Below are 27,141 nucleotides of genomic sequence, written 5' to 3'. Positions count from 1 at the left end.
ATAACCTAATTTGATGTTTAATAGGCTTTTCCCTCCTTATTACCCAAGATATTCGCTTATCCAAGTTTCTGCCGGCCCGTTTATCTTGGATTTTGGTGCTAAATTCATAAATACAGTAATTACAACATAACATTACTGCATATTGTCAAATATGCATTTCTGTCAAATTTGTTGTATAACATGTTCTGGCGCTTAATTTGTAAAATCATAATCTAATTTGATGTTTAATAGGCTTTTCCTTAATCTCTCCTTATTATCCAAGATATTTGCTTATCCAAGCTTCTGCCAATCCGTTTAGCTTGGATAAGTGAGACTCTACCGTAACTCCCTTTTGTAGTCCAAAAAATGTAGCTGGTTATTCACAGGGATCATCTTGGGGCTCTGAGGTTAACCTAACCATCAATGCTTGTTTACTAGGCCCTGTTTCGAACTGTGGCTATGATGGTGCCTGATTATGCCATGATTGCTGAAATTGTCCTCTACTCCTGTGGATTTGTTACTGCTCGACCTCTGTCTGTGAAAATTGTAGCTACCTATCGCCTGTGTTCTGAGCAGTTGTCTTCCCAGCATCACTACGATTACGGGATGAGAGCCGTGAAATCAGTGCTCACTGCAGCTGGGAATCTGAAGGTAGAAGAGCTTTTTGGTTTGATTAGAGCCTGGCATTCCTGTATTTTGTTGTAAATGAATCTGTGCTTGTCATTTGTGTCTGATGTTGAATCAGATTGAGGGCCTTTCATATGAACAGCCCCACAGGCACTTTATATATCCGTGTTACAAAGCTGGCATTGCACTAATGTGTGTTTGCGACTCAGGAGTTCTCTGTGCTACACAGCGGCCAGGCTTATAAATCTTTCCTGGTTTTATAAACCATCAAACTCGAAATAAATGTGAGGGCAAGCACTCCTCCTTCACCTTTGCATCACAACTCTGGCGCATGATTCCCGGTGTCATGTTAAGCCCAAGATCCCATCACTTGTACACATTGAAAAAATGTTAATGAGCAAATAAGAACAATAAATTAGGAACAGGTTTCAGAACTGTTGCTGAAAGTTCATGTGAACTCAGTTGGTGATAAGATGAATGGATTTACTAATAGAATGTTTGGTTTGTGCCTCATAAGATTGCCATTAAGTATCCTTTTACATTATATTTCTCCCTCTTCCCTTTCTCTTCCTCTTTGTTTATACCCCATCTTTCGCCCAAAATTGAGACTTAAGGCAGCTTACACATTTGAATGATTGTAATATAATTAAAGCATACAAAAAGTCAGCATTGAAATAGAATTAAACTGTTAGCCATATCAAAACAATTTTTATCATGTCAGAAGTGACTTGAGAACGACTGCAAGTTGCTTCTGGTGTGAGAGAATTGGCCGTCTACAGAGATGTTGCCCAGGGGATGCCCGGATGTGTTACCATCTTGCTGGGAGGCTTCTCTCATGTCCCTGCAAGCTAGAGCTGATAGACAGGAGCTCACCCCATCTTGGGGTTTCAAAACAGCAACCTTCAGGTCAGCAACTCAACCTTCAAGCCAGCAGTCCAGCTGGCACAAGGGTTTAACCCAGTGGTTCTCAACCTTCCTAATGCCACGACCGTTTAATATAGTTCCTTATATTGTGGTAACCCCAAACCATACAATTATTTTCATTGCTACTTCATAAATGCAATTTTGCTACTCTTATGAATTGTAATGTGAATATCTAATATGCAGGATGTATTTTCATTCATTGGACAAAATTTGGCACAAAATCCTGATACACCCAAATTTGAATACTGGTGGGGTTGGGAAGGAGATGATTTTGTCATTTGGGAGTTCTAGTTGCTGGGATTTATAGTTAACCAACAGTCAAAGAACATTCTGAATTCCACCAATGATGGAGTTGAACCAAACTTGGCACACAGAATTCCCATGACCAACAGAAAATACTGGAAGGGTTTGGTGGGCATTGACTTTGAGTTTTGGAGTTGTAGTTCACCTACATCCAGAGAGCACTGTGGACTCAAACAATGATGGATCTGGAGCAAACTTGGCACAACTATTCAGTGTGCCCAAATTTGAACTCTGGTGTAGTTTGGGGAAAATAGACCTTGACATTTGGGAATTGTAGTTGCTGGGATTTATAGTTCACCTACAATCAAAGAGCCCCTTGAACCCCCCCCCCCCCAACCAGGCCAGGTGGCTGAGCTCACGTAATACATGGGCCTACTGTATTGTATGGAGCATGTTCGTTGTAGTAAGATCTGTAAGCTAGGTATACTTAAAATACAATTTTCGTATTTAAAACTTTGGCACTGCAGGTAAAGTCCAACACTTTAACTCTGAAAATGCTTTTGCTTTTTAATATAGCTCAAGTATCCAGAAGAAAATGAAGAAATTTTGTTGCTTAGATCCATTATTGATGTAAATTTACCAAAGTTCTTATCCCATGACCTACCACTTTTTGAGGTAAGCAATGAATGCGTACGAGGGGTAAGTAATATGTTCAGTTTGCTACTACACTGATGATGTTCTCACGTTTCTTCTCTGAGTGCACTTGGAAGTTTAGTTAAATATGTAACCATTGGATATTCAGCAGATTTAAATTACTATCTTCTACAAAAAGATGCGCTAAAAGGACAGCTGTGTAGCTGACCTCCACTTTATTGTGGATTAATTTACTTTTTCTCCCACACTGGAGAGAAAACTAACATGACAATTTTGCATGCAAACACAAAATGGTTGAAAATTTCCATTCTAGCTTTTTTTAAGCTCATCTGTTTCTCCACCTTCAATTTAAATCCAATTTATCACTAAATCCATAGTTTTTGGCCTATTTTGTGGGTAGGTTAGCATTCTCTATAACCTTAGCCTTTTGAACTTCTCCCTCCCTACATCTTTGTTTTGATATTTCATTTTCCTAGCAATCAAACATGAATTGTTGAAGGATTTCATGGCCACAGTAATTGGATTGCTGTGAGTTTTTCCTGCCGGGGGGAATCCTTATTGGGAGTTAACATCTGCAAGCAAAGGATTTCCCCAGGCAGGAAGCAGCCAGTCTTTGAAGCTGCAAGGCTATTCAATGCTAATCAGGGTGGCCAATTGCAACATTCACACTTTCCTCAAACAGACAAGAGTTCTTTCTCCCACCTTGGACATTATTCCACAGATATATAATCTTCACTTACCTAGTTTCCAACAGACTTCACAACCTCTGAGGATGCCTGCCATGAATGTGGGTGAAACATCAGGAGAAAATTGTTCTGGAACAGGGTCATACAGCTCAGAAAACTCACAGCAATCCAATCAAACATAGGTTTGTAGTTCTTTGGTAGTTCAAAGTGTTCTAACATGTTCTAAATGTGTTCTAACGTTCTTATCTGACAACTGTCTTAGTATAACAATATGTTTACTTTCCTGGTTTAAAAAATGTGTATTTGTCCTTGCTACAGCACAGAAAAACCAGAGATTGCCTGCACTAGTTATAATTAAGATACAACGTAATTCATGTTTTGACAGGGCATTACTTCAGATTTGTTTCCTGGTGTGAAGCTGCCGAAACCAGATTACAACGACATACTAGAAGCCATCAAGACTAACTGTGATGAGATGAATTTACAAATGACTGGCTTTTTTTCAGAGAAAATTTTGCAGATATTTGAAATGATGATTGTACGCCACGGCTTTATGATAGTTGGAGAGCCCTTTGGAGGAAAAACATCTGCATATCGGGTTTTGGCAGCTGCTTTGGGTGACCTGTGTGAAAAAGTAAACATCTATCGATCATTTATCAAGCTATTATCTATCTATCATCTATCTATCGATTCATTCATTTGTTCATTTTTAACTGATACATTGCGCCTCGGTGGAACAGTGAGTAAACAGCTGAGCTGCTGAAACTGCTGTCCGAAAGGTCGGCGGTTCGAATCTAGGGAGCGGGGTGAACTCCCGTTGCTAGCCCCAGCTTCTGCCAACCTAGCTGTTCGAAAACATGCAAATGTGAGTAGATCAATAGGTACTGCTCCGGCAGGAAGGAAATGATGCTTCATGCAGTCATGCCGGCGCCATGACCTTGGAGGTGTCTATGGACAACACTGGCTCTTTGGCTTAGAAATTGAGATGAGCACCAACCCCCACAGTCGGACATGCCTAGACTTCATGTCAGGGGAAAACCTTTACCTTTACTAGATACATTATAGGTATACATTAGGATTTGCATCCAGAACTCCATGAGAATACCAAAATCCATAGATGCTCAAGTCCCACTGTATATAATGGCAGACGAAAATGATATCCCTTACACGACAAAATCAAAGTCTGTTTTTGGATTTTTTTTTTAAAAAAAAACTATTTTAAACTTGGGAACGGTGGAGACCATGGATGCAGAATCCATGGATACAGAAGCCTGGCTGTATACATAGACACACATGTAACTTTAACTGAATAACTTATTATAATTCTATCCTGAATTCATTATAATTCTATCCTGAATGTTATTAGGTTCCTTTCATTGGGATATTTTAATCTAATGATTTTATCTTATATTGCTGCTATAGTCCCCCCCCACCTTTGAAGTTGACTGAATTGCATTGGTGGTTGTTTGATATTATTACTATTGATATTATTACTGTTGTAGAAACCTTTGTTTTAACTTCTGTTTTATCATCTTCTTGTGTTTTAAACTGTGTGTATTGTTTATGTATTTGCGTTGTTACTTTTGTAACATTGTGAGCCGTCCCGAGTCCCGACGGGGAGATGGTGGCGGGGTATAAATAAAGTTTTATTATTATTATTAAGTGTTTGTTGGATTTATCAAATGTAACTGATTTTGTAGGGGCTTATGGAGGAAAATAAAGTGCAGATCACTGTGATCAACCCCAAAGCCATAACCATGGGGCAGCTGTATGGACAATTCGATCCAGTCTCCCATGAATGGAGTGATGGCATCCTAGCTGTGAGCTTTAGGGCATTTGCTTCTTCAACTGTGAGTATTCAGTAAGATTTGGATAGTTTGACATACAGGGCCATAGACAGAAAAAAAATTGGGGAGCGGGGTGAAACTTTTTAAAGCTAATCATGAAGAGTAGTCCTGTAACACAAAATAATTTAGAAATTAGGTTCCATTGATAACATTCAGTGGACACTCAAGACAGATAAACTTCAGTGGACACTCATGGAGATTTGGTTAATCAGTTAAAATTCATTAATAAACCGGTTTTCTAAAAACCTGAAAATTTTCAGAAGGGGGGGTTAACCCCAACCCCCCCTTGCCTACAACCCTATGTATAGATCTATATATATAAAAGGGTAACGAAATTTCGGCCTAGGACAAAACAACAAAACTACACATCCCAGAAACACTAAACTTGGCAGCACAACCCCTCATCCATGCCTCTGCATTCATACAACAAAAAGGAAAGAAAAATAAAGTCCTAATTAGAGGGAGAGGAATAATTATTTTTATCCAATTGCTGCCAGTTAGAAGGCTAAGCTCCGTCAGGTATTTCCCATACCACCATACTTCGCCACAGCAACGCGTGGCCGGGCACAGCTAGTCACATATATAAAGTGTCACATTTGTGAATATTCTTGTCATTCCTAGTGCATTCCTCCTAGCAATGAAAGGTAGGAGCCTTCGGTGGCCTAGGGGATAAAAGCCTTGTGACTTGAAGGTTGGGTTGCTGACCTGAAAGCTGCCAGGTTCGAATCCCACCCGGGGAGAGTGCGGATGAGCTCCCTCTATCAGCTCCAGCTCCATGCGGGGATATGAGAGATGCCTCCCACAAGGATGGTAAAAACATCAAAACATCCGGGCATCCCCTGGGCAACGTCCTTGCAGACGGCCAAGTCTCTCATTCCATAAGCAACTCCAGTTGCTTCTGACATGAACAAAAAAAAAAGCAATGAAAGGTAGTCATGGTACTTTGGGCCACGGGACAGAAAAGCAAGCATTCTTTCCCAATTGTTGGCAGTAAAATACAGTAACAACAAATTGACAAGAAACAAGGTGTTGCCCTGAGTGAGGCAACTGTCTCACTCAGCACTGCATATACAGTAGTCCCTCTCTACTTCGCGGTTCGCTTTTCGCGGACTTGCTGTTTCATGGTTTTTCAATAAATATTAATATAAAATATTTATTGCGGTATTTTCACTGTTTCGCAAATTAAAAATATTAATTCTAACACTAAAAGAATATTATAAAGCATCAAAAATATGATTATTTCTGACCCGGCATGGGAGCTCACATTCTTTGTACCAAAACTGTCTTGTTTTTTTCCTTTCATCCCAGACACCTGATAGAAAGTGGCTCATCTTTGATGGGCCAGTGGATGCAGTATGGATTGAAAATATGAACACTGTCCTGGATGATAACAAGAAGCTCTGTTTGATGAGTGGTGAAATCATCCAGATGTCTCCACAAATGAGCCTTATTTTTGAACCAATGGACTTAGAAGTTGCTTCTCCTGCTACCGTAAGTTTCCATCTTTGGAATGTGTTTTCTAGTAGTGGCATTCTGCCAAATGTGTATTGTTCAGGTACCCACATCCTTCAGTTACCTTGTTTTCTGAAATATGGATTTGTAGCATGATTGGAAGGATACTAATGCTTTTGACTGGGCTATAATGGTCTAAACACCCTATTAAGGAATAAGGTGCACTGGAAGCAAGGAAGAGGAGAAAGGTATCTGCTGGTCTGCAAGTTCAGCAGGTTAGCGGTTAAACCGGTGAGCTGCTGAACTTGCTAACTGAATGGTTGCCGGTTCAAATCTGGAGAGTGGGGTGAGCTCTTGCTGTTAGCCCCAGCTTCTGCCAACCTAGCAATTCAAAAACATGCCAATGTGAGTAGATCAATAGGTACGCTCGGGTGGGAAGGTAACGGCACTTCGTGCAGTCATGCCAGCCACACATGAACTTGGAGGCATCAACAGACAACGCTGGCTCTTCCGCTTAGAAATGGAGATGAGCACCAACCCCCAGAGTTGGACACGGCTAGACTTAATGTCAGGGGAAAACCTTTACCTTTACCTTTGTAAAATTATTGAAGCAGGAGACTTGTCTTACTAGACTTTGTAAAGCACCATGGATGCAGATGGAATGACATAGGTAAATAAATTAATAAGCTATTTAAAGACAGCTTTGAAACCAATCCAGCCATTTAGTTATCCTACCAGTAGATAGTTTCTGCTTATCTTTTTGTTTCTGTTGGCATAGTTGCTGATGTTGTCTAAAGCTTAATTCCCAAGTGCTTTACATTTGAAAGTTAATTTCCTTGAAATCACTGGGACATCTCTGAATGAATATGTTGGGGATCAGTATACCAATTTTTAAGCTTTTATTCTCTTATATAATTACTTTCCCAGTTTCTTTTTTTCTGTTTTGGATTCCCAATTTTTTAAGGAAATGGTTTCACAGAGTCTATTGTAATGCTATGGGCAGAATCTGAATCTTTCATCTGCTATCTGGAATTTTAAAAGGGGTTGATAGATACTTTGTCTACACATTGGATTTTGTTTAATGAGTTTGCTAAACCAAGTGCAGCCATTCTTCATCTATAAGGTAAAGGTTTCCCCTGACATTAAGTCCAGTCGTGTCCGACTCTGGGGGTTGGTGCTCATCTCCATTTCTAAGCAGAAGAGCCGGCGTTGTCCATAGACATCTCCAGGTCATGTGGCCGGCATGACTGCATGGAGCGCCGTTACCTTCCCGCCGGAGGTATTGATCTACTCACATTTGCATGTTTTTGAACTGCTAGGTTGGCAGGAGCTGGGGCTAACAGCGGGCGCTCTTTCCGCTCCCGGGATTTGAACCTGCCCCCTTTCGGTCCGCAAGTTCAGCAGCTCAGCGCTTTAACACACTGTGCCACCAGGGGCCCATCTATAGTTATTTTCAATTTGCTTTTCCCCTACAGCTTCTTTTTAAAAACCAGAAAAGGCAGTTTATTTTTTTCCACACAAAATGGAAACTGCTTGCTTAGTATCACTACTAATGAATATACCTGATGCTCTTGGCAGGCAACAGAATGACTATTAAGTCATCTGATAGTCAACTATCCTTTTATTCGGGAGACAGCAAGATCTGCTTTTGGAAGTAGCATGGAAAATAAAAGCTGAGCCAAAAGCTTCTACTGTTTTTCAGTTAGTGCCAGCTTTGTTCTTACCCACATATGGTGGCACTGAAAGGACTCTTTTCAGCAAAAGAAAAGCTGTTGATGCCATGATTTGACCTTATTCTCTGAAAATATATCTCCCTTCTGCAGGTTTCTAGATGCGGCATGGTCTACATGGAACCTCAGATGTTAGGTTGGAGACCAGTGATGCTGTCCTGGTTACATCTGATGCCACCCACTGTGACCACAATGCATAAAGACTTTATAACAACAATGTTTGACAGAATGGTCCCACTTTCTGTGGAATTTGTTAGAAAGTGTACAAAGGTAAGGCAATGAAAATGGCCTTTTATTACTGTGTCAGAATCATAGAGTTGGAATAGGCCTCCTGCCACGCAGGAGAACACAACCAAAGCACTTCTGAACATCCCTTACAGCCAAACCTTTAGGAAACAACGATTTGTATAATCACACGAAGCTAAAGATTGTGTATTGCCAGAGCTTTCTACTCTTCCAGGACTGTATGGGATCATGTCTGGTAGTTCTTAAACTGTGAGTGGGGGCCAGTAGTGTGTTGACTCCCAGGTGAGAACCAATATCCTGTCAGCTCTTTATGGCAGTTTTGCTCTAGATTAAAGTGGATCCAAAATTCCCAACTCTTTTCTTTTTCTTCTAGTTGCTCTTGGGTATGTATTCAGTGGCAATAATGGGGAAAACGTTCATCACTGATTCTCCTTGCTCCACTCAAGTAGTAAGAGAAGAATTTAGAGATATAGCATGAAATGTAATGTAAATATGGTTTTTCCTGGCCATAGAATTTAATATTATCCTTTGTCTAATTGTTCAGAGTAATATAAGAGCCTAGTTTTCCATACTGTGGAACATGTTCCTTTTTTTCCCTAGGAGCTGTCCCCTACATCTGACACAAACTTGGTTCGGTCATTAATGAATCTGATGGACTGCATGATGGATGAGTTTCAGAATGAAGCAAAACTTAAAACAGTTACCGACCGGGAAATTTTCTCCTGGCTTGAGGTGGGCAAAGTATTTTTTTTTAATGCATCGACTAGGGATCACGATTTGAGTTAACCTTCCTGAATCTTTGAGGAGAGAGTAGTCCAGATACTGATGTATGTATTTCCTTTGACCGTTTAAAGAAGCTGAATCAACCACTTAGGGGATTGGTAAATGTAGAAGTAGACCCAATACATTAAAAATGTGCAAGCACAATATATTATAATCAGTGAGCCAGATTTATTTTATTAGCATACTCAGGTCCCCTAGGTGAGAGATTTTAGTGGCTTCCATCCAATCTATAGCAAGGGTGGGAAAGGTGAAAAACCCTTGTACATTTCTGCAAACGCACGAAGGTCTATGTTTCCTAGGTAGCTGCAGACACTCTCCAAATCTACATGATCTTGTCTGCTTTCTTTGATAAAGATATTACAAAAGGCACCTGAGTTTGAGTTTGGCAGGTGAGCAGTGAAGTCCAACAGGAAAGTTGAGTGCCATAAAGTTTCTATACATGTTGATGCCTTATTTTTCTCTTTCCAATAGTCATGTGCGCGAAATTAGTTTATCTCGTTTCATCTGTTTATTTAGTTTTTTTCGTTCCTTCAGATGCATGGAATGGGAAGGCCCCTTCCAGTACGAAAAGAAACTCGAGACAAAAGCAGGCGGGAACGGGTAGCGGGTTCAAGGCTGCTTCTCACATCATAGTTATAGAGGAGAGAAGAGGGATTGCACTCAGGGAAACCTACCTTGTGCCACTGCTGAGGTCTCTGCAACCGTGCAGGCCCAGGCAGACCTGTGCACTTTGTGGCTAGATGCCACACATGCTCTCTCTTTTTACGCCCGGTTGTAGGCCTGCATACTTTGCGCCTACATGCCACATGCACACGCTCTTTCCAAGGAGAGTGCACGTGTGGCCTGCCAGGGCCTTTCTGGGCCTGCACAGTTGCAGAGCAAGGCTGCTGGCAAACACGATGAAGGGCAAGCCCGGCAAGCCACCAGTGTACGTGGTGCATTCCTACCCCACACCAAGGATCCCACTGTGGTTCTGCCCCTAGCTCTGATGAAGAGAACTCAGAAGCAGTGGCACAAGGTAAGTTTCCCAATTGATGGGGGAAACAGCAGCAGCTCTAAAAGTGAGGGGAAGGGGAGCCTAGGAAGCCCGTTCATTGCCACCAATGGGATGAAAACATTCGGTTTTTTCACATGTGGAAAGAAAGCTCATTTGAAAAGGCACCCATTTTCAGAAGCGGTGCTTGAAAACAAAATGGGGTCATATGAATGAAACAAACAGAAATGAATAGCAATCCTATACAAATGCACAAAACTACTTTACAGTCTATGTTTTCTCATACTGCAGAGCAAAATATGAGACATCACTCCTAAAGAGACTCATCAGCAAGTTATTTATGTATTTTCCCTTCTTTAAAACACAGAATATATGTGATGGGCAACCACCTTTGTACTTTTTAAAAGAGATGAGCATGCTCCAGCTGCTTTGTTTCCATGCAAGTATTAGGAATCCTTGACCACAGTGTGCATAGTTTCTTTTTATTGATTGTGAGGTCTGGGGCTGATAGGTGTTGTAGGATAAAACATCTGGAGCTGCAAGTATTCACTGTACCTGAAACTCTGAGTCACGCAAACGCATTTGGTTACGAGCTCCTAAGTTGGTTTATAGCAGGCATGGGCAAATTTTGCCCTCCAGGTGTTTTGGACTTCAACTCTGTAAGCTGCTCTGAGTCCCCTTTGGGGTTATGAAGAGTGGGGTATAAATACAGGAATAAAAACTCCCACAATTCCTAAAAGCTGGTAAGATGGCTGGGATTTCTGGGAGTTGAAGTCCAAAACATCTGGAGGGCCACAGCATGCCCAGGCCTGATTTATACCGGTAGTAGCACTTCAGCACTAATGTAATTATGTCCACATATTTGCCACTGAATTTAGTAGGTCTTACATCTTAGTAAATATGTGTAAAATTGTATTGCGTCAGCTCCACTGGGTGCCAGTCTGCTTCCAAACCCAATTCAGAGTGCTGGTTTTAGCCTATAAAGCCCTAAACGGTTCTGGCCCAGCTTACCTGTCCGAATGTATCTCCGTCTATGATCCACTTCAGAGGTTAAGATCATCAGGGGAGGCCCTTCTCCCAGTCCTACCCCCCCCCCCCCCTGCACAATTGCAACTTGTGGGGATGAGAGACAGGGCCTTCTCAGTGGTGGCCCCTCGTCTATGGAACTCCTTTTCCAGTGAAATTAGATTGGCCCCCTCCCTCTTGACCTTCAGGAAAAAACTAAAAACATGGCTTTGGGGCCAAGCTTTTGGTCAAGAAATGGAAGCAGTGCAATAAGAGACTATAAATAACATAATGACGACTTGGATTGGCCCTGTAATATGATCTGGATTGTGTGATTTTAATTGATGTTTTAATGTTTATGGTTTAATCAGTTTGGATTTTAATGCATTTGCTTATTTATCAATATGTATATGTATATGCGGCATTGAATTATTGCATGACATGTATGTGTAAAGATGATCTTATTTTTAATTGCTGCCTTGAATCCCGTCTTGGATTATAAACTTTCTCCTTTTCAGAAATAGTGACCAACAAAAAGCATTATGACTGTTAATATTATTTTTCAGTTTGCCCTACAACCCTTAAAAGAAGCATCTTCAGGGTATTTTGCAAAATAAAAAGATACATATCATAAAGAAATAGCAAGGCAACAAATAATTCAGCAGCATAAAACAGTGAATTAAGTTGTTCAGTAATAAAGTCCCTGTGGGACTGAGTGGAATAGGCTTTTGGCATCGACAGGACATTATTGTATAGTAAATGTCAGATACGCTACCTTGTTGCATTTGGCTTCACAAGAATGATGGCCAGCAAGCAGAGACTGTTGTGATATAGAGTTGTGTCCAGGAACATGTGTCCCCAATGGAATGGGAATCCCCAGAGCCAGTTTTGCTGGGAAGAAAATTTTGTTTTTTGAGCGGAAATCTGCTTATGCAGGATGGTAAATTTCCATCAAACTGTTACATTAGGTGTGAGATCTGTAGTGGGATCTACATCTGAGTAAGCATGCCTAGGATTGGGTGTAATGTTTTTCCCTAATATTTATTTACTCTTTCCTTGTTTTGCCCATTGTTTCTGTGGACCATGTGCTTGGTAGACATGTCACTGCCAATTAGGATTGCACGGCTCACTAACTTCAATTTCATGTCTGATTTTTTGAACCATCCAGAGCATATTTGTGTTTGCCCTTACCTGGTCTGTCGGAGCCAGCTGTATAGAGAGTGACCGGCTGAAATTTGACAAAATCGTGCGAGAGCTTCTTGAGGGGCCAATGAGTGATGAAACAAGAGAAAAATACAAATTGTTGACTGGCCATGAACATCTGCGTGCAAAAATCCTGACTGTCCCATATCCAGAAGATGGAACTATTTATGATTACCGGTTTGTCAAAGATGTGAGTGTCTTGATTCTGAAGAGAGATTTTTCAGGAGATTAATTGGTATAGTCCTTTCTGTTGTAACCTGAATGTAAAATCAATATTCTTTACTAAATTGGGGAACTAACTCCTTATAGAAATGAGTTAATGATAGTTGGAAGGAGGGAAATGCATTTATTAGAAGCATATTTCTCACTCCTTTGCACTATGACAAAGAGCAGGAGAAGCAATGGATACTAGAGAGAAATTAGCTCTTTATCACTCTTCAAAAAGAAAAAACCCCCACAAACTGCATAGTTCTGCTTGAATTGAGCACTTCAAATTCACATTGGTTTTAACAAGAGAGTTGATTAAGCATTTGCTTTCATCTCTTCTGCCGAAATCAGTAGGATTTAAATAAGGTTTCTGCACCGGACTGTGAAAGGCATTTAAAATATGGATTGCAGAATTCATTGTTTCAAAACTGGCTAACCTCTCCTGTGGTATCTGCAAATACCTTTATCACAATTAACATGCTCAAAGTAATCGGAAAGGGTTGAATAAATATAATAATTATCTGCATGCTATTAGTAATTCTGGTACACTTTCATGTCTATACATACACATACAGTTTCATTAGTAGGCATAGATTGCTATACAGAATAGAGCTTGAAAATGTTACGTTTTTAGACTGCAACTTGCAAAGTCTTTTGGATTCTGGGAAGTGTAATTCCAAAACTAAATTTCCTCAGTATACACATGCTCTTGTTCTGAGGGCAGTCGTGTATTTGAGAACAATGAAGGCTTCATTCCTCAGCAGCAGCACTCAAGGAAAAGGGTGGGTTTTGCTTCGCTACATCTAAACAGATTGATCAGCCCTGAAGCCATATTTTAGCCTTTCCAGGGCTGGTCCAAGAAATTTTGATGCCTGAAGCAAAGATAGTGCCACGTCTATTCTGCCAACAGAATGGACAGGTAGATGATAACAACAACAACAACAACAACAACAACAATAACAATAATAATAATACAGTCCTAGACACTTGGGAAATGTTCGATTTGTGATTTTGTGATACGAAATCCAGCATATCTATCTTGTTTGCTGTGTCAGACTATGTCGTATCAATAATAATAATAACTAGCTGTGCCCGGCCACGTGTTGCTATGGCGAAGTATGGTGGTATGCGAAATAAAGTACTGAGGAATTGGTGGTAGTTAAGGTAAAGGGTCCCCTGGGCTGAGTGGGTTGCTAGGAGACCAAGTGAGCGGAGCTTAGCCTTCTAACTGGCAGCAATTGGATAAAAACAATTATTCCTCTCCCTCTAATTAGGACTTTATTTTTCTTTTTGTTGTATCAACCTAGAGGCATGGATGAGGGGTTGTGCTGTCAATTTTTGAGGTTGTGGGGTGTTTACTTTTGTTGTTTTGTCCGCTGCCGTGATGCCATCACTCTTTTATATATACAGATAATAATAATAATAATAATAATAATAATAATAATAATAATAATAATAATAATAATAATAATAATAGGACTTTACACAGTCCTAGACACTTGGGAAGTTTTGACTTGTGATTTTGTGATACGAAATCCAGCATATTTATCTTGTTTGCTGTGTCATAATAAAATAATAATAATAAATCACCCACCCTCTCTCCCAGAGGGACTCAGTTAAATCTTACTTTTGTTCTGCACATGGCGATAACAGTCTGGTTTGGAAATGCAGGCAGGATATGGGTCTTCTACTAGCATCTTCCACTTGAGGCAGCTGCTTCACTCCACCTCGCAGTAACCCCAAATTCCACATGTTGTCCTACTTTTCAGGCTTAGCAGTTTAGCACACAATACATATTTCACGATCAGTTCTTGATGCAATGAAAAAAGTGCCTAATCTTATATTTCCATTTTGACCTTTTTCTCATGATCATGGTTTCTAATAGTTTTGATGTAATTTTTTGAAATAGGGAGCAGGAAGGTGGGAGCCTTGGATAGACGCACTTCAGTCAGCCCCGCCTATTCCGAAAGATATGTTGTTCAATGAGATAATTGTGCCAACTCTGGATACCATTCGATATTTTTCTTTAATGGATTTGCTGACAACACATCAAAAGCCTTCCATATTTGTTGGACCAACAGGAACTGGAAAAAGTGTTTACATTATAGTAAGTATGTTTGAAATGTGATACATGCACACACACACTTTGCTGTAGATCTCTCTCCCTCTCCTCCCTTTTTCACCCCCACACACTCCCTCCTCCTCCTCCTCCTCCTCCTCCTCCTCCTCCTCCAGCTTTTACCTCTGACAGTCTTACAGCAACTTGCACTTCTGGCCTTTTTTTCTTAAGAGGCTATCCAGTCCAGCCCCATTCTGCTATACTGGAAGACACAAGCCAAGCCTTCCCAACACAGACCACCAGCTCTAGGTGAGATTCTGGAGACAGTTGACCAATATCAGTGTTTAGCAAACTTTGGTTTTCCAATGTTGCCATTCCTCTATGCTCAATGTAGGATTCTATAGTATATCAGTAGAATTTATAGTATATCAGTGTGTTCCCAACTATGATCTTCCGGGTGTTTTCAATTTAAAAAATGATGTTTTGGTGCTTAATTTGTAAAATCATAATGTAATTTGATGTTCAATAGGTTTTTCCTTAATCCCTCCTTATTATCCAACATTTTCGCTTATCCAACGTTCTGCCGGCCCATTTATGTTGAATAAGTGAGACTCTACTGTATTTCGTACGTATATCAAATGCCTATTTGTAATTAGCTGTCCTGCGTTAGTATGGGACATTTTATTGCCAGGGTCATACTTTGTTGAAGAATCTACATAGACTTCTATCACCTGCACAGTTGTGAACAATGTCCCCAAAATTCAGTTCATTTGTCAAGTACGGTTATTGTTATTCTTTTTTGCAAAATTAGCTAAGATAAAAATCATCCCAAGATATTCATTGATTTTTGCCAGTGGTGTCTTTTACCTCAACCAATCAGAGGGGACAAAAAAATATCCCATGGTGTTTTTTGATAAAACATCATGTTTGAAGCCAAACTGATGTATTTTCATTACCGATAGATGGGTTCCATTCTGGGCAAATTGACATTTCTCTTAAAGTGAATAGGAAGATGGGAGTTTAATGGGGTCAGAATAGAAGCCACAGAAAACTGTATGTTTTGTTTATTTTCTGGCTCTGATTTTTAAATAGAACACACTAGGTATGCAAATTATATCACTTATTTTTCTTTCATATGCAAAAATGAACAATTTCATAAATTTTCCCCTTGCTGAGTGATAATATGAGAGATTTTATGTACTCAGTGTTTCACTGATTCATTCTAGTAATAGAAAGCTTCAAAGAAAAAAAGAGTATACAGCGTGAATAGAGATAGAATAGAATAATCCTGGGTTATATTGTATGTTTAATTAGGACATATTGTATGTTCTCGGGAAAAGCATATAGAAAACAGCATGGGATGTTGTGTTTCAGGCAGCACTCCGAAAAGAAGATTATTGTATATAAATGGTACAGCAATATGGCCATAATGTGTGTTTGTGGGAGGAATGTATCCATTAACCTTCACTTGAAGCAGAAAATGTCATTCATGGCAAAATTATTGGGCTGCTTTGGTAGAAACAAAGCTGAGGACTCAGAGAGGGAGATTTTTTTTCGTGTCAGGAGCAACTTGAGTCGCTTCTGGAGTGAGAGAATTGACCATCTACAAGGACGTTGCCCAGGGGACGCCCAGATGTTTTGATGTTTTTACCATCCTTGTGGGAGGCTTCTCTCATGTCCCCGCATGGAGTTGGAGCTGATAGAGGGAGCTCATCCACACTCTCCCCGGGTGGAATTCGAACCTGGCAGCTTTCAGGTCAGCAACCCAACCTTCAAGTCATGAGGCTTTAGTCCACTACACCATTGGGGGCTCCTAGAGAGGGAGATAAGAAGGTGTGCAGAAGTTTTAAAACAAATTAAATTTGGTTTTATTTACAACTAGCTTGGGGACCTAGCGATGCCCAGATTATTTGAAGAAGGCATTGTTTGTTTTGAGATGTTAGGTAATATGACTTCCAGATCCGCCATGGGCTGGGTTTAGTGCTGTCTGGATAAGGGTGAGCTACAACTCCCAGATTCCTAGGGCATTCCCCCCCAAACCCTACCAGTATTCAAAGTTGACTGTGTTGAGTCTATGTGTCAAGTTTGGTCCAGATTTGTCACTGGCTGGGTTTAGTGCTCTCTGGATAAGGGTGAACTACAAATCTGGATTATACAACGCATTTTTGTAGTCAATGTTTTCAATATATCATGATATTTTGGTGCTAAATTTGTAAATACAGTAATTACAACATAACATTACTGCGTATTGAACTACGTTTTCTGTCAAATTTGTTGTATAACATGATGTTTTGGTGCTTAATTTGTAAAATCATAACCTACTTTGATGTTTAATAGGCTTTTTCTTAATCTCTCCTTATTATCCAACATATTTGCTTATCCAACATTCTGCTGGTCCGTTGGATAAGTGAGACTCTACTGTATTTATGACGTAGCATTCCTTCCTGGTTAAGAGAGGCTGCCCCTATCTTTGTTCAGTTTTAAACATGCAGTAATGATGTTTTTACTCAGTTTGGTTTTTAATGGTTTGTGCTTCCTGCAGTTTTAGTGAAGGTCAGCTGCTAATCAGGATTTTTTTTTCTGAGCTTTTTTTTTTTTTTGATAATGTGCTGCTTCTTTGCACCACACTGTTTTCTAGGTTAAAAGGTGGGGTATTAATACAAAAAAGAGAGTCAGAGATGCGACAGCAGTGTGTTTTGCTTTTTCCTATGTTCCAAAGTTCCTATTGCAAATGAAAAACAACCATTAGTTCTTGTCTCCTTTTGGATAAATATTATTACTTTACTATGGTGGTGTTTTGTTTTGGGATTTTTCATCCTTAAGACCTCCAAAGAAATTTGGAAACTATTCCTATTTGGAGGCCAGCTTTTTTTTTAAAAGCAAAATGATGAAATAGAAATTAGTAGATAATGTTACTTGACCAATCACTTTTTTATTGTGTCAGAAGCAACTTGAGAACATACTGCAAGTAGCTTCTGGTGGGAGGGAATTGGTCGTCTACAAAGACATTGTTCAGCGGATGCCTAGATATGTTACGATCCCGCTGTGAGGCTTCTCTCATGCCCCAGCAAGCTAGAGCTGACAGATGGGAGCTCACCATCTCACGGATTCGAACCCCCAACCTTCAGGTCCGCAACCCAACCTTTGGGCCAGCAGTTCAGCTGGTACCAGGGTTTAACCCACTGCGCCACTGTGGCTCCAATCACTGTAGTATATGTATAGTTTTTGGTGTGATTTGGCGCCTACGAACTGTGCTGCTAAATAGACAGCAACATAGAAAGAAACGGAAATATTAGAGTATATGATTGGCTATGGCAGAGGTCACACATAAGAGTAAATTATGTTGTTATTGGTTGGATTTTGGCTTATTGTTTTTGTTTCTCTGCAAATGTGGCTTGTAAATTTATGACATGTTTACTCTGGAGAGAAATTTTGCTTTCTTTTGAATAGTCAAAATAATGGTTTTGCGTTGACTCCTTAATTTAATACTGATTAAATTCTGTTACATAGTTATGATAAGTCTATTTAGAATGTTTTACTTCTCTTTAGAAATAGAAATCTTGCCACATTTAAACTACTGTCTTGACACTTATTAGAATCATGTTATCCTTGTAAGTGACATGAACTTTGGGACTCTTTATCTAGACAAATGATTGTTATAATCACAATCAGAAGCTTTCAGAAAACATGGTTATGATTATATCCTGTACTGTACACTCTTTTCCTTTGTGACTTTCCTCACTGTAAAAGATTTTAAATAATTAATATAATTAATTTTTGCATTGATGTTATGAACAATTTACATTTGTTCTTCAGTGAAAGGGAGAAAGTGGTTTCCTACATTCCCATGAAAGATTCTGTTATTTATAAATTTATTCTGGTTGACATGAAGTAAGTAAACTGGAAAATTAGTTTGCAATAAAGGCTATAAATGGATTTTATTTAATTACTCATTAATATGACTTTGATTTATCGCTCTTATAAAATATAAGTAACATGCAACCTAAGATTCAGGGAAAGTATAAAAGCAAAGCTTGTGTTTTTAAATAAAAAATTACCTCTGGAAAAAAATTGTTAGTGGGTTGTTGTGAGTTTTCTGGGCTGTATGGCTATGTTGCAGAAGCATTCTTTCCTGACATTTCGCCCACATCCATGGCAGGCATCCTCAGAGGTTGTGAGGTCTGTTGGAAACTAGTCAAGTGGGGTTTATATATTTGTGGAATAATGTCCAGGGTGGGAGACAGAGCTCTTGTCTGTTGGAGGCAAGTGTGAATGTTTCAAATGGCCATCTTTATTAGCATTGAATGGCCTTTCAGCTTCAGCTGTGTTGCAGTTTAATACTGAGGTAGTTTCTTCCTTGCGTGTTAGGTATGAAAAATAATAATGAATGTACCCATTACAGTGTTTGTTAGTTTATTGAGTCTTTGGATGGTCATGTTTTGTGTAAAAATCTCTTTACGCGCCTGGGATTTTAGGAAACATAAAACCCCTTTAGTATGGATACTGCTGCAGAACTCAGGTCAACAAACAAATTCAGAGCTGGCTCATACACAAGAGAATTAATTAAGGAGGCCAACATTTTGCGCATTAATATGATATACTGTAACTAGTTAAAGCATCTGTAATTATATTGAGAAATGTCTATGATGTATTGCATAATATTCTTTGAAAACACGGGTCCTAAAATTTTGAATCACTCTGGTTTATTTCTGCAGGAACATCATTAAAAAGAGCTCTGAATGTTAATGACTCTGGTTTTGTTATCGTCTCATCATTTTTTAAAAGTGGAATGGCTCACAAACTTGATGTTTAAAACCACCCCATTTAGATGTCTTGTAATAAAAAGCAGGGCTTTGTGCCTTTTGCTGGAAGGCTATAAGCTGTCAGATTTATACACTCATGTGACCCACTCTTTTTCCCTTTTTTTAACCAACTTTACAGGATTTTCTGTTAAACCGCTTAAATAAGGAAATATACAAACCACTGCTCATTAACTTCTCAGCACAGACCACGGCAGCTCAGACTCAGAACATCATTATGTCAAAGCTTGATAAAAGAAGAAAAGGAGTCTTTGGTCCCCCGCTTGGGAAGAAAATGGTAACTTTTAAAAGTGGAATAAGCACACTGACGTATCGTGCCACTTGGGGCAGTTTCTTTCCAGGGCTTATGGCAGTAATCCTTTTGGGCACAATTTCCCAAATCTTCAGCAAGTGTGGCAACATCGCTATGTTAGCAGGATTATTAAAAAGTACCTTTTCCATACTCTGCTAGGGTCTCACATTATATCCCCTTCCCACCAGGTATAAAGTTGTGAATGCAAATTGCACGAGAATTGTGCATCAGCCATGGAATGTGCAAGTGTATGTAAACGGCAGTGTTTCAACACACTACGGGCAGTCCTTGAGTTACAAACATCCGACTTACAAACAACTCCTTGTTAAGAACGGGAGTGAGACAACAGGAAGTGAGAGAAATATAGAAGGGAAATTTGTTGGGATTTGTAGATGATAGATAGAAGCTTTTACGTGTGCCCGTGAGCCCAGAGACACCCTGTAGAATGATGCACCACTCAGCTTTGCAGAACAAATAACACAGGAACTTTTACTAAATCCAAGAGATCAACAGAACAATGGTATCTACAATAGTCCCTCTGTTTGCTTACAGAAATCAGCAGTTATAGGCAATCCTGTCATAGGCTATGAATCTGCTTCAGTGAAGATCAGCAGCAAATAAAGCCTCAGAAATAGTCAGGCCTCTTTGAGTACAGAGCCATCTTCTTTCCAGCCAGTACTCGGTAGACTCACACACACACAAAAGAGAAACCTGTTCAAACAGGTTCTCCAGCAGCAGGATAGCAACAGTTACAAAACAATTCCCAAGGTCCTTGCAAACTCAGCCAATCGGCTTCATGCATTTGATTTTCCAGTTAACACACATATAGTAGCTTTGCAAACCATGACAACATTCACTCCTGAAAGAGTTATCACGGGGAAAAGGTGCCTCCACTGAAGCTTTATCTCCAATCCTTGTTTCCACAGCAAGCCATTTTTTTCCAAAATCCAGTGATCACAGGGACAAAAAATGAGGGGAACAAATCTTCTGAACAGGGGCACAGACAGCAAAAAATTCCACAGGGGTGTTAACCTTTCCCTATGCTATCCAAAACATATGTATATGATGTATCTATTTCAACTTATAAACAAATTCAACTTAAAAACAAACCTACAGAATCTATCTTGTTTGTGACTTGGGGCCTGCCTGTATTGTACACAGAACTTCACTCATGATGCATCTGCATTGCAGATTAATTCAACTTCTTACCACTTTAACTGCCATAGTGCAAAGATATGGAAACACGGGAGTTGCTGCTTTTCAAATTAATTAGCTTCTCTGTCAAATAGAGATGGTGACTCACCAAACTGCAAGTCCCAGAAGTCCGTACTTTGGCAGTTAAAGATGTGTCAAACTGCCTCCCTAGTGATATGAATGGCAGCGGAGGCTTTCAGTCTGTGGTGCTCAGTTCTGAAGCTTTGAGGATTAGGGGAAGCTCTGGCAAGAGGACTCCAGAGTGACATCAAACTGCATTAATTCTCCAATGTAGATGCAACCTTATTTATCACTTTGTTCTTTGGAGGTTAAAGGAGCATTTCTCATATACATACACACTTGTTAATCAAATGGTCTTCAGACATTTTATATCTAGATTCCTAGATTCAGGGGGCGATTCTGTGGTTTTTCATTTTGACTATATTTTAATGGATTTTAACTGAATTTTAAAAATACTGTTTATATTTAATTCTGTTTTAATGGTTGCATTATATTTTAAATGGTATGCTAATGCTTTTATGTCGCTTTGAGTCTCCTTCGGGTCTAATATTATTATTATTAATAATAATAATAATAATAATAATAATAATAAGTCCTAGACACTTGGGAAGTGTTCGACTTGTGATTTTGTGATATGAAATCCAGCATATCTATCTTGTTTGCTGTGTCATAATAATAATAATAATAATAATAATAATAATAATAATAATAATAATAATAATGGGTGCCGTGCCAAAAGATCTCAGCCGGCATTTGGAAACAATAGGCATTGACAAAATTACGATCTGCCAACTGCAAAAGGCCACCCTACTGGGATCTGCACGCATCATCCGAAAATACATCACACAGTCCTAGACACTTGGGAAGTGTTCAACTTGTGATTTTGTGATATGAAATCCAGCATGTCTATCTTGTTTGCTGTGTCATACAATACAATAATAATAATAATAATAATAATAATAATAATAATAATAGGTACTCAGCATCCGCAGATTCTGCATTTTATGGATGGAAACATCCACAGCTTGGCAGTATTTTTTAAAACACAGTAACATTTCTTTGCATTTTATATAAGAGATGCCATTTTCCTTCAATGCTGTATTGAGTGGGACTTGAGCATCCACAGATTTTTAAATCCATGGAGGGTACTGAAAGCAAACTCCCTTGATCAAGACAACGTGTTTAAGACCACTGTAAACATGTTCAGTTGCATTTCCCACTGATGCAAAATAGGACAGGGATTACCAGCAGTTATAAATTGGTTCTTTGAAAAAATGAGTTCAGTGATTGCTACATTGTGCTCAACTGTTTGGTAGGATACAGAACCCGTTTTTTTTTTGCTGGGAAGATCTCCTTCTCTCTAGCTATTGCTCTGAGGATTGCAGCTGAGCTCAGTGGCAATACTGATACTTCTGGAGTTTGTCAGATGATGATGTTGTCCTTACTAGGGCATTTCAACCTGCAAGCCCTTGTTCCACTACAACATTGGATCAGTAAGGCTGGGAAGCACATTTGGCAACATGTGTTCGCAAGACCTTGGATCGGACTCTTAGCAGCATGAACTCAGCCATTATTTTCAGTAAAAGGAAAAGAAACTGCAAGGATGGCATCATGCAGGGAGACTGTACTATTGTTCCATTTCCAAAATGAGTCTATCTTGCAAGCACAGATCGGCTTGTAGGCAGCTTACTTGACACCAATGTTGCTTAGCAATAAAAATGAAAATCCCCATAGCAAAGGAAAAGTCTAGCAATTATTTTTCAAGGAGGGAAGTCAAGAGGAAGGAGAGATTAAGCTTGAAAGTCATTGGTTTCATTGACTAGGTACTGCTGGAAAGTCTGATGCTATTTGCCCTGAATGCTCTTTCTCCTTCTTTAGGCACGCTGCCTCTCCCTAGATCAGAGGTTCTCAACTTGTGGGTCCCCAGATGTGTTGGCCTTCAACTCCCAGAAATCCTAACAGCTGGTAAACTGACTGGGATTTCTGGGAGTTGTAGGCCAAAACACCTGGGGACCCAGAGGTTGGGAACCACTGCCCTAGATGTTAGATTCCATCAGCAAACCCAATAGTTAACAGTGATGGAAATAGTTCTCTAGCCATATCTGGTGGCCAAACAATCATCCTATGTTAGGAATATGGAAGGAGGAAAGTAGATGATGGAAAGGGATTGAGATGGTTTAATTAGAAGTTGCTTTGAACGGGTTCAGAGGTATTTAAAAAATACTTTGTTTCCAGGTTGTCTTTGTGGATGATGTCAATATGCCAGCAAGGGAGGTCTATGGTGCTCAGCCTCCCGTGGAGCTCCTTCGCCAGTGGCTAGACCACTGGAACTGGTATGACCTGAAAGACTGCTCTATGATAAAACTTGTGGATATTCAAATCATGTGTGCAATGGGACCACCAGGTAGGCATGGTTTTACAAATTGGTTAGCTGTCTTTGGTTCTTTAGTAATGTCATTTTGAAAGCAGGGTGTGTTTCCAGGCATAATCCAGAGCATCCTGGAGCCGCAATAGGCCTTTATGTTCACTATAGTTGTCTCATCTAATGCAGAAAACCAGCAAGTCTGAAATCCTTGTCCTCTGTCACATACAAAAATAGTAGTTTCTTTTACTGTGATTCTGTTTATACCGTAATCATTATGGTAAAATAAATGTTCACTCAAGTTTTTACATGTGGCATTTTTGCACATACAGTATATGTATTCTTTAATTTAATTTAATTTATATGCTGCTTTTCTCCCAGTACAGGACACAAGGTGATGTATGGGAGCACTAACCATGATCTGCAGCTGATCTGCAAGGGAGAGATGGGTGGCGTTGACATATTGAAATGCATGGGAAATGTTGGATATGTGTGTGCATGTGTGAGGGAGGGAGGGAAAGAGAGACAGAGACTGACTGAGGACCCACTACACTACTCTATATCCCAAGATCTGATCCCAGATTATCTGCTTTGAACTGGATTATATTAGCCCACACTGCTATGTAATCTGGAACAATCAGATAATCTGGGATCAGATCCTGGGATATAGGGCAGTGTAAATTCAGTCTGAAAAAACATGTGCCTCACCTATATAATATTCTCTGACTGTTAGGAAGAAATAAAATTTCTTCTAGCTAAATTTGAAAGCAGTTGTAAGATCACCGGTGCTTCCAGTGAGATGGCTTTTGGCCATTACTGATAGAAACAACTTTGGGAGCTCTTCCTTCCTGTCCATATTAATGCTGACTGGGTCACAAAGGCTGCTCTTGATCTACAGTATGGTTAGTCAAAATCAATGCAAACTAATAACTAAAAGTAAACAGTATCCACAGAGTGATCACATTTGCATTGGTTTGCTGTTGTGACTGTGCTTCCTACCTATAGGTGGAGGCCGAAATCCAGTCACTCCCCGATACCTGCGCCACTTCAATACAGTTACCATTAATGAGTTTGATGATGCCTCAATGTACACAATTTTCTCGAGAATATTGGATTGGCATCTTTCTATATGGTAAGTGACTTTGTCATAGTTTAGTATATTAAAATACTAAGATAGCAACATGACAGTTGTCTATCGGAATATCTTCCTATGAACTTGTTCCTTAGACATTTTGGCACTTAATCCTTTTTATTTAGTATGTGATCAAAATGCCAAAGTAAAGTTTACAGCACTTGTAGCAGTACTTCTTAGGCCCTTTCTATACTGCCATATAATCTGGATGATCAAAGCCGATAATCCACATTATGTCTTTTGAACTGGATTATATAAATCTACACTGCCATATAGGTAAAGGTAAAGGTTTCCTCTGACCTTAAGTCCAGTCATGTCTGACTCTGGGGGTTGGTGCTCATCTTCATTTCTAAGCCGAAGAGCCAGCATTGTCCATAGACACCTCCAAGGTCATGTAGCCGGCATGACTGCATGGAGCGCCGTACACTGTCATATACTCCAGTTCAAAGTAGATAATCTGAATTTTATATGGCAGTGTAGAAGGGGCCTTAAACGATCCCTGCTGTCTCCCAGGCCCCATCTAATAATAATAATAATAATAATAATAATAATAATAATAATAATAATAATAATACACTTTATTTATATATTCCATTTTACTCCCCAGAGGGACTCATAGTCCCCTGATGGGTGAGAAGGGCGGGGTAGAAGTGATGTAATAAATAAATAATAGTTTACATATGTAAGGAAAACATTCACTGCCTTTTCACGCAGTAACAAAGACATACAATACACAGTCAGAGGTAAAGGCCTTCCCCTCTCCATCTCCGGCATCTGGAGGCAATGCTCAACTCCGGCCATGGGGAGGTGGTCTTGTTCCATTTTTCCATGCCAAGGAGCTTGTTGTCCATAGACCTTCTCTGATTGTTACCAGCATGTCTGCATAGGGTGCCCTTCTGCCTCCCCGCTAAGGTGGTACCTATTGATCTATTCGCATTACATGCTTTTGAACTGCTAAGTAGGCAGAAGCTAGGTCTGGCAACTGGGAGCTTAACCCAGTTTCAGAGCTTCGAACTGCTAACCACCTGGTCAGCAGATTTCCTACAGCTAGCGATTTTAACTGCCACACTACTGCGGCCCCTTTATAATGCCATATGATCCAGTAACCCCAGCAGACTCCTGTCAAACTCAGCCAATTCTTAAAATGCACACACACACCACACAATTTGTTTGCTACTTTTAAGACGTTCCAAAGTTTGAGTGTAACAACCCACTGACTGTGTTGTTGTTTGTAACATTGTACTTTTGAGATAATAAAGATTATTTTTTTGGTCAGGAGCGACTTGAGAAACTGCAAGTCGCTTCTGGTGTGAGAGAATTGGCTGTCTGCAAGGACGTTGCCCAGGGGATGCCTGTGGGAGGCTTCTCTCATAAGATAACGAGATAATAAAGGTGTAACGGAGTTATACAGTAGAGTCTCACTTATCCAACACTCGCTTATCCAACATTCTGGATTATCCAATGCATTTTTGTAGTCAATGTTTTCAATAAATCTTGATATTTTGCTGCTAAATTCGTAAATAGTAATTACTATGTAGCATTATTTCGTATTGAACTACTTTTTCTGTCAAATTTGTTGTATAACATAATGTTTGAGTGCTTAATTTGTAAAATCATAACTTAATTTGATGTTTAATAGGCTTTTCCTTAATCCCGCCTTATTATCCAACATATTCGCTTATCCAACATTCTGCCGGCCCGTTTATGTTGGATAAGTGAGACTCTACTGTAGCTCAAAAACACTACAGTGCGTGGGAATGAAATTATTTGATAGGTGGGACAAGTAGAATTTCTTTGCTACTTTTACAAGCATGTCATAGTAGGCATTTTTGTATTGAACAGATCTTTATTTTTTTTTATTCCACCCTCCTATAAATATATATATATATATATATATATATATATATATATATATATATATTAAAAAACAAAAATCACAGGAAAGTAACAAACCTAACACAACAGTTAACAGAAGTTAGTTTTTTAATGTTGCAATGGATCCTGATTCAGTAAAAGAAACAGCACTGCAGCGTTTCTCAACTTGGGGATCGTGGCCCCTGAGGGGTCACAAGGGGGGTGTCAGAGGGGTTGTCAAAGACCATCAGAAAACACATATTTCTGATGGTCTTAGGAACCCCTTTGGCAGAGAAGGCTGAAAATCTCCCTTCAAGATCTATTTTCCCCAAACACCACCAGTGTTCACATTTTATTTATTGTTTTATTGCTTTATTACTATTATTTGTTTGTTTTATTGGGCCAGGCCCCATATAAGCTGCCCCGAGTCCCTTCGGGGAGATGGGGCGGGGTATAAAAATAAAGTTATTATTATTATTATTATTATTATTATTATTATTATTATTATTATTATTTGGCATATTGAGTATTCGTGCTGAGTTTGGTCCACATCCGTCATTGTTTGAGTCCACAGTGCTCTCTGGATGTAGGTGAACTACAACTCCAAAGCTCAAGGTCAATGCCCACCAAACCCTTCCAGTATTTCCTGTTGGTCTTGGGAGTTCTGTGTGCCAAGTTCATGAACAAGAACCTGTCAGGTCCATCATTGGTTGAGTTTAGAATGCTCTTTGATTGTAGGTGAACTATAAATCCCACCAACTACAACTCCCAAATGGCAAAAACCAATCCTCCCCAATCCCACCAGTATTCAAATGTGGGCGTATTGG

At 39.6% G+C, this 27,141-nt stretch overlaps 1 protein-coding gene across 1 annotated transcript in view; it reads left to right on the top strand.

Annotated features, from left to right (window-relative positions):
* The window catches only part of dnah7 (dynein axonemal heavy chain 7), a gene marked incomplete in the record, with an annotated part of 224,097 nt that overhangs the window by 82,045 nt on the left and 114,911 nt on the right, over window positions 1-27,141 (top strand). Inside the window, 12 exon segments of the mRNA XM_062964053.1 lie at window positions 418-630; window positions 2,350-2,448; window positions 3,499-3,747; window positions 4,814-4,963; window positions 6,269-6,451; window positions 8,236-8,412; window positions 8,989-9,120; window positions 12,339-12,563; window positions 14,490-14,687; window positions 19,581-19,736; window positions 23,202-23,370; window positions 24,334-24,460. Coding sequence (XP_062820123.1) covers window positions 418-630; window positions 2,350-2,448; window positions 3,499-3,747; window positions 4,814-4,963; window positions 6,269-6,451; window positions 8,236-8,412; window positions 8,989-9,120; window positions 12,339-12,563; window positions 14,490-14,687; window positions 19,581-19,736; window positions 23,202-23,370; window positions 24,334-24,460 — 2,078 coding nt within the window.

Source organism: Anolis carolinensis, chromosome 1 (assembly GCF_035594765.1).
Source record: "Anolis carolinensis isolate JA03-04 chromosome 1, rAnoCar3.1.pri, whole genome shotgun sequence".
NCBI lineage: Eukaryota > Metazoa > Chordata > Lepidosauria > Squamata > Dactyloidae > Anolis > Anolis carolinensis.
This window is presented reverse-complemented; position numbering and strand designations above follow the sequence as displayed.